Source organism: Rhinopithecus bieti, unplaced genomic scaffold (assembly GCF_001698545.2).
Source record: "Rhinopithecus bieti isolate Rb0 unplaced genomic scaffold, ASM169854v2 scaffold_43, whole genome shotgun sequence".
In the NCBI taxonomy this organism is placed as follows: domain Eukaryota; kingdom Metazoa; phylum Chordata; class Mammalia; order Primates; family Cercopithecidae; genus Rhinopithecus; species Rhinopithecus bieti.
This window is the reverse complement of record NW_016803060.1, coordinates 597428-613054: the sequence shown is the minus strand read 5'-3', so window position 1 is coordinate 613054 and position 15627 is coordinate 597428. Positions and strand designations below refer to the sequence as shown.

General features: G+C 41.3%; 1 protein-coding gene across 1 annotated transcript in view; it reads left to right on the top strand.

The window, feature by feature from the left end:
* The window catches only part of DOCK3 (dedicator of cytokinesis 3), a 404390-nt gene that overhangs the window by 326477 nt on the left and 62286 nt on the right, over positions 1 to 15627 (top strand). The window contains exons 24-28 of the mRNA XM_017890007.1: positions 2588 to 2682; positions 4343 to 4418; positions 4817 to 4917; positions 5184 to 5242; positions 7340 to 7488. Of these exons, the coding sequence (XP_017745496.1) occupies positions 2588 to 2682; positions 4343 to 4418; positions 4817 to 4917; positions 5184 to 5242; positions 7340 to 7488 (480 nt within the window). The remainder of the gene's footprint in view (positions 1 to 2587; positions 2683 to 4342; positions 4419 to 4816; positions 4918 to 5183; positions 5243 to 7339; positions 7489 to 15627) is intronic.

The following is a 15627-nucleotide window of genomic DNA, read 5'->3' as shown; positions in this document are numbered from 1 at the left end:
TGAGATGGAGCCTCGCTCTGTCGCCCAGGCTGGAGTGCAGTGGCCGGATCTCAGCTCACTGCAAGCTCCGCCTCCTGGGTTCACGCCATTCTCCTGCCTCAGCCTCCTGAGTAGCTGGGACTACAGGCGCCGCCACCTCGCCCGGCTAGTTTTTTGTAGTTTTTAGTAGAGACTGGGTTTCACCGTGTTAGCCAGGATGGTCTCGATCTCCTGACCTCGTGATCCGCCCGTCTCGGCCTCCCAAAGTGCTGGGACTACAGGCTTGAGCCACCGCGCCCGGCCTGTGTGAAGACTTTTTCATCAATTTTGGAAAGTTTTTCCCCATTATTTCTTCCCATTTCTCTTTCTCTTTTCCTTCTGGCACTACCACTGTGTGTATGTTTATACCCTTAATGATGCCCCACAGGTATCTGAGGCTCTGTTCATTTGTCTTCATTCTTTCTTCTTTTTGTTTTTCTTACTTGAGGTAATCTCAGTTAACTTGGCTTCAAATTTGCTAATTCTTCTGCTAGCTCAGATCCGCTGCTGAGCCCCTTTAGTGAATTTTTCATTTCAGTGATTGTATTCTTCAATCCTAGAATTTATATTTGGTGTACTTTTAAGTAATTTCTACCCTTTGTGTTGGTATCCTTTATTTGGTGAGTCATTGTTCTTAAACTTTCCTTTAATTCTTTAAGTGTGATTTCCTTCAGTTCTTTGTTTAAAGTATTTTCCAAGCAAGTCCAATATTTGAGCTACCTCAGGAAAAGTTTTTATTTACTTCTTTTTGCCTGTGTATGGGCCATACTTTCCTGTTTTTTTATATCTTATGATGTTTTGTTGAAAACTGGACATTTTAAATAATTTGGCAACTCTGGAAATCAGATCCCTTCCCCACATCCCCAGGGCTTGTTATTGTTGCTTTTTATTGCTTTATGTTGTTGATGATGCTTGTTTCTTTTTTTAGTAATATTATTGGACTCATTGCTTTTTGGGGTTTTTTTAGACAGGGTCTTGCTGTATTGCTCAGGCCATAGCGCACTGATGTGATCATAGCTCACTACAACCTTGCCTGGGCTCGAGAAATCCTCCTACCTCAACCTCCTGAGTAGCTTGGACTACAGACATGCACCACCACATGCAGCTATTTTTTTAATTTTTTGTGAAGACAGGGATCTTGCTATGTTTCCCAAACTGTTCTCAAACTCCTGGCCTCAAGTGATCCTCTTGCCTCAGCCTCCCAAAACACTGGGATTACAGGTGTGAGCCACCATTCTTGGACCCATTCTTTAATATCTGTATTTTTTAATTATATGCAGTCACTAAAGTCTCCATGCAGTTAGTTAATGATCAGCTAATAACTGAACAGAGATAGTCTTAAATGCCTTAAATCAATAACTCTCCACATTTTTAGGGGGGTTTTTATATGTATGTGTTGAGGCTCACTGTCATTGCTCCAGCACTTTTAAGTTCAGCCATAGTCTTCACTTCCTGCTTACCCAGAGCCTCAAGGTCAGCACAGGTGAGAGATTAGGCCTTCTCAGGCCTTCTCTAGGAATGTGCACAGCCCTGTATACATGTGTGGCCTTCTAAATTCCCAGGAATATGTCAGAGCTTTTCAAGGCCCCCTACAGATATTTCATTCCTCAGATTTTCCTTATATAATTTTTTTTTTTTAGTCGTTCTCTTGTTTGCCTCAAATGACATGGCTGCTTCATGCAGCTGGGATGTTAAATTATACTTTTTTTTGTTTTTTGTTTTGCTCCAACAAATGCCTTGGGTATCGTGTTTTCCTCACTTGAGTGAGCTCTGAGCCAGGTTAAATTAAGACAAGCCCTATGAATGGAGTTTTTCCAAGAAGCTGCCAAACAGATCAAATAATAACAATTCTGGGGGTCGGAACTTTTTGTAGGAGTTCCAAAACCATTCTCTCCCTTCTAATGGCTGCTAGGCTGCTGGTTTTCATGACTTTCATGATTCTACAGCAGCTTGTTTTTAAGGCTACTGTGGAGGTAGGAGGGGATGGGAATAGTGCAAGTTAAAAATTCAACAAAACTCATTGTTATTATTCATCCATTGTCATTGAATAAACATTTCTTGGATTGTCACAAGCCTTTGGTTAACCAGTGTTAGCCACCCCATTGCTTTCATGGACAAGCAGATTTTCAGAGATCTTTACTCTGCCATTCCTAAAATGCCTCTCCCATCATTGTGTTCTTAATATCCAAAAAAGCATGTTCTTACAATCAAACGTTCAGGGGCCATGCCCCAGAAAATTAAGCCCATGGACTCAGTCAGACACCAGTTTGGCTAGACCTTAGTCTGTCCCATGCTTTGGGCTTTGGGGTGTAGAATGGGTATAAAGCTGCTTTGGGCACTGTGGGAATAGAGCTACCTCTGTTCTGCCCAGTTTGGGTCTGCTTCCATCTGGCCTGTGAGAGTACCCAGAACTCACTCTCATGTAGCCATCTAAGAAACAACTCACAGAGAGAACCATACTTAACTCACTAGTCCCACCCATTCTCATGATCTAGTGGCCAGGAGTGGCCTATTGAGGAGATGCATATTGTGGTGGTGGTATCTCACATCAGCTTTCCTCTGCTGTCAGGAATTTCTGCTGAAGATTTTTTGTGTGTTCCGGAACCTAATGAAGATGAGTGTCTTCCCTCGGGACTGGATGGTAATGAGACTGCTCACAAGCAAGTGAGTATGGAGGGGCTCTGTATCAGCATTACTGAGCTGTTCTCAGACTAAGAAGAGTATGTGTGTTTCAGAGAGGGAGCACATGAGCAAGACAAATGAAGGCCAGGACCATGGGAAAAGAGAGGAGAGAGCAAATGAGAAAAACGTTTTTGTGCTTGGCAGATGATGGTACAGTAAGGATAGAGAAGGAAGTTTTCAGGATGTGAAATATAATATCCTGAGAAGGGTTCTTCCTTGAGGGAGGCCTGCTTAGTGTCCCATTGGCCTCTGCTGCCCTGTAGGTTTAGGCATTGTCCCAAGCCGCCTTCTCGATGTAAATTCTGTTGTCTACCATAGTCAGTGCCAGTTACCCACCTGAGACCTGGCTGCAAGGCTCTGACCACTTCTGATTACTGACATAGAATTTATTCTCAAGATAACCCTAACCTGACTGCTTCATTTATATTTCTAGCCTGTGCTTCCTCCTGGCAAACCAGACAAATGATGCATGTGGTAAGGGGCTGGCTCATCTGGTCTCTCTCTATTCAGAAGAAGGCTACTTGGCCTACACACTCTAGCCCATTGCGTCCTCCCGCTGATCTGCCTTTTATATTGACATATAAAATATAATGAAAGTATTTGTTAGATATATTAGCAAGATACTAGCATAGTCTTTCCACTTTATACCTTTTATAGCACACTGTAACTTTTTCCAAAATACAAATGTTTTATAAAGAATAGAAGGATGGTTACAAACAAAGTTGCACAGATACTTCCTCACATAGTGACTTTTCCATTTGAATCCTTCTTGTTTCTATCTCTTAGCTCCATTCAGAGCACTTCAGGCTCCCCAGCCTGTCCTGCAAGAGCAGTTTTTTCTTTCAAAGCTGTGACCCTTTAAATTTTTCACCCCCTCTAGTGGTGGACTAGTCTTTCTAATGCACTGTTTTTGTCATGTTCTTCTGCATCTAAGCAGAGGTGGCCACTGTTAGACATAAGTCTCTTTGTCAGGTAGCCAAGGCCCTATGTAATGAAAATGAAACCTACTGTCCCACTAGACTTCCTCTCCATTTCACTCTCTTGTTCCAGCAGGACAGCCTCGCATTGTCCCTTCTGTGTGCCCAGGCTAAGATTGAGAGTGATGACTCAAGCTAGACCAAAAGAGCTGAATTCGAATGACACATAGATGAAAATAATAGTATATGATTAAAGATTTATTACCTATATAAACCCCTGTTATCCAGTATAATAATAAAATTATTATTAAGTCCTACAAAGTGATCATAATATCTGTTGATTACCCAGAGGTCTCCAAAATACTAGAACTACTCTGAACTGAGAGAAACTTTAAAGAACCATCGAACTCCTACCACCTTTTATAGGTAGGGAAAATGAGACCCAGAGAGAAGTATGAAGGCCAGGTAATGGCAGAACTAGGTCTAGAACCCAGTGATGTCCTGTGCTGTCCTGCCAACTGTGGGGCATTTATCCAAGACTGGTTTTCTGTAGAGTTTTTTTCTATAGAGTTTGTACCATTTTCTCTTTCCTTTATAGTCACATCTTACATGGGAACAAGTTGTACCCAAGAAGCTTGCACACAGGCTATAGACAGCTGATGCCAAGCCATTAGATGCCATTGTTAGTCTTTTAATTCTGCCAATACCTTGTTTCCTTACTGCAGTATTATAGTCACTACTGTCCAGTACCTGTCCTCTGCACTGCACAAGAATTTCACAGAGACTGACTTTGACTTTAAGGTAGGCACTCCTGAAATCCATCAATATTATTGCAATAACCTTAGAAAGCCAAAACCAAGCTCACTTGTTTTTGCTTTATTAACAGATTCATAGTATCAAACAGCTTCTAAGCCTGATGATGATTAGAATATGACCTGGGGTACCCCTGTTGGAAGTGTTGGTAGCCAGACTTCCATGAGTATGCTTTCTAGTCCAGAATCAACACAGTTGGCTTCAGAAGGAGTCAAGAGGGGAAAAAAGAAGAACAAATTCCTGTTCGCAAAGATATTTAAAAGGGAAAAAAAATGAGGATCTTAAGATTGTAAAATGGGTTCTATGCTACATGTATGTATTTAGTAACTCTCCCTACAAGATTAAGTTCTTAGACTGTCACGTTTTCTCTTTCTCTGTCTCTCTAGGTGTGGAATTCTTATTTTAGCCTGGCAGTTCTATTCATAAATCAGCCAAGCCTTCAGCTAGAAATTATCACCTCAGTCAAAAGGAAGAAGATTCTAGATAAGTAAGATAAACGTCTTATATTCACCTCATTACCACTTGGCCAAATAGGGCTATGTTTCCATGACAGTTCCTTCAGAGGTTCACAAGGTTCTCAGCTGGGTGGTTTCCCAGGGGCCAGGTGTGGGAGTTCAGTCGAGAGCCCAATGGCTTAGCTCATTGGGAAGCATTAGAAACAAACAGTACTGAAGTACTGGCCTCATGGGTTTGCAGCCCTATCTTCCTGAACCTTCTCCCACTAACGGTTGGCTCATGTGTTACTATTCTTAGGTATGGGGACATGCGTGTAATGATGGCTTATGAACTGTTCAGCATGTGGCAGAATTTGGGTAGGTTTTTTATCCCTATTCTTCGCTTCTATATATTGCATAGCCAAATAGAAAGTAGCAAGACTAATAACGTCTCCCAGGCTTTATGAATGTTAATTCAGACCCAAGAGATCCTTACATATCTTTCACATAACACCTCAGATGGATGGTGTAGCACATGTGCATAAAGCCCTTGGCAAGGAGAGTTTGGCTGAGAAATAAGACCTCAGTAATACATGTGCAAAATCCCCTTTTTTAGGAACTAAAGTCAAAAGGAAGAAAAAGAAGAGGAGGGCTGTAGTAGTTTTTTTCCAATTTGAGAACCCATGCCTGTAAGATCCTCCATGCTCTTCACTTCCCAGTCTGGATGTTGCAGGCTCAAAAGTTTAGATCAGAGATACCCAATACATGAGCAGAGGTGGCCATTGATTTTAATAAAGATTGAAACATTTCTTGGATCTCTGGTATTCATGCATCCAGATCAGATACTTGACACCAATTGCATGGAGTAACATATGAGAAGAGAACTGCAGCCTCTGAGTGAGATCAGCTTTGGCTTTCCTTCTTTGCACAGCTTCTGCTTTGAAAGCTTTGAAAATAGCCACTGCTTTGAATCTAAATTTGTCAGATCAGTGTTTTTGGTAGAATTTCTGGGTTGCCCTGGTGACTGAGTGGGCCATCCTGTGATATTGTAGAGTTCTGAGTGGCCTGTCAAGATGCTAGATAACTATTATTATTTCAAGTAAAGTTTGCTTTCAGCTGAGTTCATGGCTCTGAAGCTATAGGAATGATAGTCATAAAATCTCCAGTCCTCTGTTAACCATCCCCACCACAAACCTAGAGGCAGCAAGCAAGATGTGAGTTATTTCTGCCAGTGGGAGGGCCTTCTATTCATGAGTGGGGATGCATTTCCCCAAGCATGACTTTCCAGCACTCTAGTTCCCTGTATCCAGCACAGTTTGGAAATGGATTTTAACCCAAAGTTGACTCTGAAATTCCCAGGAATGCAAGAGACTGGCTACTGTGCCACGTACCAAAATTGGAATATGATGAACCAGCTTCAGAGCTAAACATTTGCTTCTTAGACAGGTTTTCAAAATGGAAATTTTTTTAATGCCATATTTGCCTGATAAAACCTCTTCTGCCTCATTGCTTTTGGTGGAAATGACATTCTCTGGTCCCCAAGAAATGGTTTTACTTGGCTGTAGCATTCATTGCACAGACCCACAGTTTATCTCCTCCTTAGTCTCTGAAGGACTGAGAGCAGAGCTCTGAAAGATGGTTCACTCCGTTTTACCATTGCAAGGAAGAGAAAAATCCTATCCCAACATCCACAGGACTGTCTCTGGCTTCTGGTAACATACTCTAGATGGCAGGCCAATGGGAGGGAAACCCACATCACGCACTTACCATGGAAATGCTTCATTAAGGAAGTTGAGGGTTGAGCTGAGCCAAGCAGGTGTGATGGTACCATCAGAAATGCAATATGAACACAAAGGGAGTTCAGGGTGGGTAAAGAGAGAATCTCTAAGCCAGCCTTTTAGGGTAGGGCTGTACAGGAGGCTCCTGCTAGCTCAGGAGGAGGACTTCTTTGGCATAGATGAACATAGGCGGTGTAAAGGTCCATGGACTTATTAGACCTCTGGTGGCTAGACCAGGGACTGGATATCCTCATCACTTAAATGTCTCTGGGCTAGAGCTAGAAACTCCAAGGGGAGTGCATTGTATTTAAGCAGAAATATATAGGTTTTTCCTGTTAAATAAACACTGTGAATAGACCATCTGATACTCATAGGTTACTCAGAAACCTGTTCTGTCTAGAGTAGCAAACTATGTTCCTTCATCTCAGAGAGATTTTCAGGTAGTTTGTGGGACCTGTCAGGAAGTTCTTTGGAAAAGCAGTTTTGTGACTGTTGCACATTTGCTTTAACTGGGCTAGGCCAACTTTATCCATAAACTCTAAAAGTTGAGGGGAGTATCTCAGAAAACCATAGGGGAGAGCTTGCTTTGCTCTCAGAAGCTTCCAGTATAGATTATAGCATGTGTTGTGGCCCCATTTGGGAATCTTCCATGAAAGGAGCAAAGCAGGCGTAAACTAATTTGGGTTTTGTTTTTCAGGTGAACATAAGATCCACTTTATTCCGGGAATGATTGGTCCTTTTCTGGGTGTGACACTGGTCCCACAGCCAGAAGTACGGAATATCATGATTCCCATCTTTCATGACATGATGGACTGGGAGCAGAGAAAAAATGGCAACTTCAAACAGGTAAGAAACCTGGCACAGTGTTCAGGGTATTCTCTGGAATGGATCCCTTCTGCTTAGGCAGATGGCCTAGATGACCAAGCCATGATTCTAGTGGGAATGGGCTGTAGCTTGGCTAATTTGAATCCTGTTCAAGGATTTTCCCTTACTTGCTAGCCATAATTGATTTGTGGATTTTCTTCATGAAGTTAGAGGCCAGAAAATAATGAGGCCAGGAAAGAATGAACATCACTATAACTTTCTGATCAAGGAGAGAATGATTGAGACTGTAGCCTCCCAGTTTCATTCAGGATAGGGCCCTGGGAGTGTGTGATGTCATTCCTTTACAGAGGATTTTCACTGTATAGTCCAGGCATTTCTAGGGCTGTAGCCCAGACCAGTTGAGTTCTCTTGGCTCAGGGTAGCCCAGCATTTTACAGACTACTGCACAGAGAGGTTGCTCCAGGAGATACAGGCCCCTTTGGTTTTCAACTGAGTGGCTTCAGGCTGTCCTCCTGTGTAGTTTTTTTGCCACCACTAAGGTGTAGGACATGGCCTCTGCCTTTATATCCGTAGTTCCAGGGCATAATACCAGGACCAATAGGGGCTATTGGTGAGGAAGCCAATTTTAGCTAATAAAATAAATAACTTGCTAACAACAAAAACTGTCCACTGTAAGCAGGCCTGCTTTGGGAGATAGAGATTTTCTCTCTTGGCAGATGATCTTCAAGCAGAAGCTCCCAGGACACCTCTAGGGGAGTTTTCTGTATTGGCTTGGGAATTGTACCAGTTCCCACTAAGCTCCTTCTGAGCTTGTGATTCTAGGATGAACCAGTGGTCTTTTTTTTTTTTTTTTTTTTTTTTTTTTTTGAGACGGAGTCTCGCTCTGTCGTCCTGGCTGGAGTGCAGTGACCGGATCTCAGCTCACTGCAAGCTCCGCCTCCTGGATTTACACCATTCTCCTGCCTCAGCCTCCCGAGTAGCTGGGACTACAGGCGCCTGCCACCTCGCCCGGCTAGTTTTTTGTATTTTTTAGTAGAGATGGGGTTTCACCGTGTTAGCCAGGATGGTCTTGATCTGACCTCGTGATCCGCCTGTCTCGGCCTCCCAAAGTGCTGGGATTACAGGCTTGAGCCACCGCGCCCGGCCGAACCAGTGGTCTTAGAATAGGTGACTGTAACAGTGAGAAGTAGACCAGGGAAGCAGTAATTTTTAAATATTTATTTATTTTTAAATTTACATAGAGTAAAATGTATTCTTTCTGATTTACATTCTATGTGTTTTGGCAAATGCATACTCATGTAACCACCACTGCAATCAAGAGTTTTTGAATGCTTAAAAATTCAATCTTGCTGTCTATTTGTAGTCAAACCCTTCCCCTATACTTAGCAAATGCAACCATAGGTCTGTTCTTCATCACTATAGTTGTACCTTTTCTAGAATGTCATATAAATGGAATCAAACAAAGTGCAGCCTTTTGAGACTGGCCCCTTTCACTTAGCATAATGCTTTGAGAAATTCATCCATGTTACTGTATGTATCAGTACTTTTTCTGTGCTGAGAATTATTTAGTTCATTCATTCACCATTTGAAAGACATTTAGACTTTTAATGATCGCCATTATAACTGGTGTGAGATGGCAAATCAAAACTACAATGAGATACCATCTCACACCAGTTAGAATGGCGATCATTAAAAAGTCAGGAAACAACAGGTGCTGGAGAGGATGTGGAGAAATAGGAACACTTTTACACTGTTGGTGGGACTGTAAACTAGTTCAACCATTATGGAAGACAGTGTGACGATTCCTCAAGGATCTAGAACTAGAAATACCATTTGACCCAGCCATCCCATTATTGTTTATATACTCAAAGGATTTTAAATCATGCTGCTATAAAGACACATGCACACGTAGGTGTATGGCAGCACTACTCACAGTAGCAAAGACTTGGAACCAACCCAAATGTTCATCAATGATAGACTAGATTAAGAAAATGTGGCACATATGCACCATGGAATACTATGCAGCCATAAAAAAGGATGAGTTCATGTCCTTTGTAGGGACATGGATGAAGCTGGAAGCTATCATTCTGAGCAAACTATCACAAGGACAAAAAACCAAATGCCATATGTTCTCACTCACAGGTGGGAATTGAACAATGAGCACACTTGGACACAGGAAGGGGAACATCACACACTGGGGCCTGTTGTAGGGTTGGGGGAGGGGAGAGGGATAGCATTAGGAGATATACCTAATGTAAATGATGAGTTAATGGGTGCAGCACACCAACATGGCACATGTATACATATGTAACATACCTGCACGTTGTGCACATGTATCCTAGAACTTAAAGTATAATAATAAAAGAAAGACATTTAGGTTGTTTCCTTTTTTGTCAATTATAAATAAAGCTACTAAAAACATTTCTTTACAGGTTTTTGTATGCATATAAGCTTTCATTTTTCTTGAGTGAATACTTAGGAATAGGATTGTTGGACCTTGTGACAAGTGTATAATTAGCTTTCAAAGAGGTTCTCAAACTCTTTTCTAAAATAGCTATACTATTTTGAAGTCCCAGCAGCAGTATATAATCGATTGCTCCACATACTAACCAGTACTTACTATCATCTGTTCGTTTATTGTAGCCATTCTAATAGGTGTATAGTCGTATATCATTGTGGTTTTCATTTCTATTTCCCTAGTGACTGATGATGTTGAGCATCTTTTCATGTGCTTATTTACCATCCTTATATTTCTTTGGTGAAATGAGTTCAAAGCTTTTGTTCATTTTCATTTGAGTTGTTGCTTTCCTTATTGTTGAATTTTAGGGTTCTTTATATATTGTGTATGTAAGTCCTTTGTTGAGCATATGATTTACAGATATTTTCTGCAAATCTTTAGCTTATCTTTTCATTTACTAAACAATATCTTTCTTAGAACAAAAGTTTTAATTTTATGAAGTCCAATTTGTCAGTGTTTTCTTTTATAGATCATGCTTTTGGGGTCATACCCCAAGAACTTTTCTTAACATAGGGCCACAAAATTTTCTCCTATATTTTCTTCTAGAAGTTTTATAATTTTACATTTTAAATTTAGATCTATGATCTATTTTGAGTTGATTTCTGTATAAGGTATGAAGGATGGATCAGGTTCTTTTTTTTATTTTGCAACAAGATGTCCAATTATTCCAGCACCTTTTGTTGAAAAGAGTATCCTTTCTTCCGCTGTCTTTATGCTTTGGTCAAAAATCAATTGCCAAAAAAAAAGAAAAACAAATGGGTTTGGATAAGGAGAGGCTTAAAAAAACGAAAAAGAAAAAATCAACTGACTATCAAAGGATGCAAAGTTTCAAAGTTAGGAGGAATAAGCTTTAGTGAGCTATTGCACCACATGGTGACTATAGTTAATAATAATATATTGTACACAAATTAGCCAGGCTTGGTGCCACGTGCATATAGTCCCAGCTACTCAGGAGGCTGAGGCAGGAGAATCGCTTGTACCTGGGGAGGTGGAAGTTGCAGTGAACCAAGATCGCACCACTGCACTCCAACCTAGGTGACAGAGCGAGACTCCATCTCAAAATAATAATAATAATAATAATAATAATAATAATAATAATGTATATTTAAAAATTGCTAAAAGAGTAGACTTTAAATGTTCTTATTGCAAAAAAAATAATTAGGTGAGGTGACAGATATGTTAATTAGCTTAATTCAATCATTTCACAATGTATACATATATTAAAACATCATATTGTACTCCATAAATACATGTAATTATTGTCACTTAAAACTACTTAAAAAAATCAATTGACCATATTTGTGTGAATCTCTTTCTAGACTCTAGTCTTTCCATAGATCAATGTTTATTGTTTCATCAATACCACACTACCTTATTATAGTAGCTTTATAGTTAGTCTTAAAACTAAGTGATGTGAATCTGTCTTCCAGCTTTGTTCTTTTTTTTTCAAGTATTGTGTTAGCTGTCTAATTCTTTTTCCTTTTTTAAATAAATTTTAGAATCAGCATGTCAATATCTATAACATTCCTGCTGAGATTTTGACTGGGATTGCAGTGATTCTGTGAATCAAACTGGGGGCCGGGCACAGTGGCTCATGCCTGTAATCCCAGCACTTGGGGAAGCCAAGGCAGGTGGATCATTTGAAATCAGGAGTTTGAGAGCAGCCTGGCCAACACAGTGAAACCCCATCTCTACTAAAAACATAAAAATTAACCAGACGTGGTGGCAGGTGCCTGTAATCCCAGCTACTTAGGAGGCTGAGGCAGGAGAATTGCTTGAACCCAGGAGAGGGAGGTTGCAGTGAGCTGAGGTCGCACCACTATACACCAGTCTGGGCAACAGAGCAAGACTCTGTCTCAAAAAAATAATAAATATATATATAAAATTGGGAAGAATTGATGTCTTAATAGTCATGAAAACAGTATATCTTTCCATTTATTTAGGTGTTCTTTTGCTTCCTTCATCAGTGTTTTATATAGAGATCTTACACATATGTTATTAGATTTTTATGTATTTCCTGTTTTTTGGTGCTCTTCTAAATAATTCCATGCAACTGATTGATATTAATTCCTTGAGCAAATTTTAGACTCCCTATATTGCCAAGTATGCAGCATTTCAAAAAATTGTTCTACATGAACTTGAAAACAATGGGTATTCTGTGGGTGAGGGAGTAAAATTTATGTTTATCTAGTAGCTCAAGCTCCTTAATTATATTGTTTGAACTTCTGTAGCCTTACTGCTTTGCTACTTGATCCATTAGTTTTAAGAAAGTTCAATTAAAATGTTCCACTTTGTTTAAATAAATAAATGATTGCAATTTTAAATTTTGTTTTATTTTGTTTCTAGGATATAGAAATTCAATTGATTTTTATATATTAACATTATATCCTGTACCCTTGCTAAATTTACTTATTAGTTCTGGAAGCTTTTTTGCAGATTCCTTGGGATTTTCTATTTAGACAATCATGTCATCTGAGAAAAGAGAGTTTTATTTCTTCCCTTCTACTCTATATATCTCTTATTTTTCTTGCCATATCACATCAGCTAGGACCTCCAGGATGATGTTAAATAAGAGCAATGAGAAACATGCTTTGTTCTTAGGAGAAAGTATTCACCAGTGTTTTACCAGTGAATATGATACTATCCTTATGTGGTTCTCCTATTAAACAAATAAATAAATATGATACTAGCTCTAAATTTTTTATAGATTCTTTTTATCATGGGTAAATAGTATTTAAGATTAAATCAGTTTGGGAGTGTGTAACTCTAATGCCTCCAGGTCTCTGGGAAATAATAATTTCAAACAAAACAGGAACTGTTACTTTTCTGTATTGTCACAACTTGTGCCTTCTAAATGTGCAAAATGCACACCACCTGATAAAAAAAAAAATTTTACCAAGAAGTGGATGACATTGCAGAGCTGCACTGTGGGTCATCGAAGTCAGCTGAAAATGGTACTGGGTTGCATTCCACCATCACTAACACTGACAGCCTAAAACTACTTTTTCTAATTATAGAACAATATTTATTTAATGTAGAAAAATTTTAAATGCAATAGTGGGCTGGGCATGGTGGCTCGCACCTGTAATCCCAGCACTTTGGGAGGACAAGGCAGGTGGATCACAAAGTCAAGAGATCAAGACCATCCTGGCCAACATGGTGAAACCCCGTCTCTACTAAAAATACAAAAATTAGCCGGGCGTGGTGGCGTGTGCCTGTAGTCCCAGCTACTCGGGAGGCTGAGGCAGTATAATTGCTTGAACCCGGGAGGCGGAGATTGCAGTGAGCTGAGATTGCACCACTGCACTTCATCCTGGCGACAGAGCGAGACTCCATCTCAAAAAAATTAAAAAATGCAATAGCTATAATGCAGAATTTTAACACAATCCTACCATTGTTAGGAACTTGGAGAAGAGACAGTTTATGTCTTTTTTAGATTTTTTCTACGTAGGCTTTTTTAAACTTAAAAAATGAAATTGTTAGAGGGCTGGCCAGATGGCCGAATAGGAACAGCTCCGGTCTACAGCTCCCAACGAGATCAACACAGAAGGCGAGTGATTCCTACATTTCCAGCTGAGGTACCCAGCTCATCTCATTGGGACTGGTTGAACAGTGGGTGCAGCCCACAGAGGGTGAGCCAAAACAGGGTGGGGTGTCACCTCTCCCGGGAAGTACAAGGGGTCGGGGAATTCCCTTCCCTAGCCAAGGGAAGCCATGAGGGACTGTGAACGGTGCAATCCAGCCTAGATACTGCACTTTCCCCATGGTCTTTGCAACCCGCACACCAGGAGATTCCCTCCAGTGCCTACACCATCAGGGCCCTGGGTTTCAAGCACAAAACTGGGCGGCCCTTTGGGCAGACACCGAGCTAGTTGCAGTTTGTTTTGTTTTTGTTTTTGTTTTTTTTTCATACCCCAGGGGTGCCTGGAACACCAGTGAGACAGAGCTCTTCACTCCCCTGGAAAGGGGGCTGAAGCCAGGGAGCCAAGGGGTCTGCCTCAGTGCATCCCACCACCACGGAGCCCAGCAAGCTAAAATCCACTGGCTTGAAATTCTCACTGCCAGCACAGCAGTCTGAGGTCGACCTGGGACGCTCAAGCTTGGTTGGGAGAGGTGCTTCTGCCATTGCTGAGGCTTGAGTAGGTGGTTTTACCCTCACAGTGGAAACAAAGCCGCCAGGAAGTTTGAAGTGGGTGCAGCCCACCACAGATCAGCAAGGCCGCTGCGACCAGAATGCCTCTCTAGATGCCTCTTCTCTGGGCAGGGCATCTCTGAAAAAAAGGCAGCAGCCCCAGTCAGGGGCTTATAGATAAAACCCCCATCTCCCTGGGACAGAGCACCTGGGGAAAGGGGCAGCTGTGGGCGCAGCTTCAGCAGACTTAAACGTCCCTGCCTGATGGCTCTGAAGAGAGCAGCGAATCTCCCAGCATAGCGTTCGAGCTCTGCTAAGGGTCAGACTGCCTCCTCAAATGGGTCCCTGACCCTGACCCCCATGTCTCCTGACTGAGAGACACCTCCCATTAGGGACCAAAAGATACCTCATACAAGAGGGCTCTGGCTGGCATCTGGCAGGTGCCCCTCTGGGACAAAACTTCCAGGGGAATGAACAGGTAGCAATCTGCTGTTCTGCAGCCTCTGCTGGTGATACCCAGGCAAACAAGGTCTGGAGTGGACGTCCAGCAAACTCCATCTGACCTGCAGCAGAGGGGCCTGACAGAAGAAAAACTAACAAACAGAAAGGAATAGCATCAACATCAACAAAAAGGACGTCCATTCAGAGACCCCATCAGAAGATCACGAATATCAAAGACCATAACGGTAGATAAATCCATGAAGATGGGGAGAAAATACTGCAAAGACAATGAAAATTCCAAAAACCAGAATGTCTCTTCTCCTCCAAAGGATCACAACTCTTAGCCAGCAGGGGAACAAACCTGGATGGAGAATGAATTTGGGGAATAGACAGAGGTAGGCTTCAGAAGGTGGGTAATAACAAACTCCTCCAAGCTAAAGGAGCATGTTCAAACCCAATGCAAGGAAGCTAAGAGCCTTGAATAAAGGTTAGACGAATTGCTAACTGGAATAACCAGTTTAGAGAAGAACATAAATGACCTGATGGAGCTGAAAAACACAGCACAAGAACTTTATGAAGCATGCACAAGTATCAATAGCCAAATTGATCAAGCAGAAGAAAGGATATCAGAGATTGAAGATCAACTTAATAAAATAAAGCAAGAAGACAAGATTAGAGAAAAAAGAATGAAAAGGAATGAACAAAGCCTCCAAGAAATATGGGACTTTGTGAAAAGACCAAATCTGTGTTTGATTGGTGTACCTGAAAGTGACGAGGAGAATGGAACCAAGTTGGAAAACACTCTTCAGGATATTATCCAGCAGAACTTCCCCAACCTAGCAAGACAGTCCAACATTCAAATTCAGGAAATCCAGAGAATGCCACAAATATACTCCTTGAGAAGAGCAACCCCAAAACACATAATCATCAGATTCACCAAGGTTGAAATGAAGGGAAAAATGTTAAGGACAGCCAGAGAGAAAGGTCAGGTTACCCACAAAGGAAAGCCCATCAGACCAACAGCTGATCTCTCTGCAGAAACCCTACAAGCCAGAAGAGAGTGGGGGCC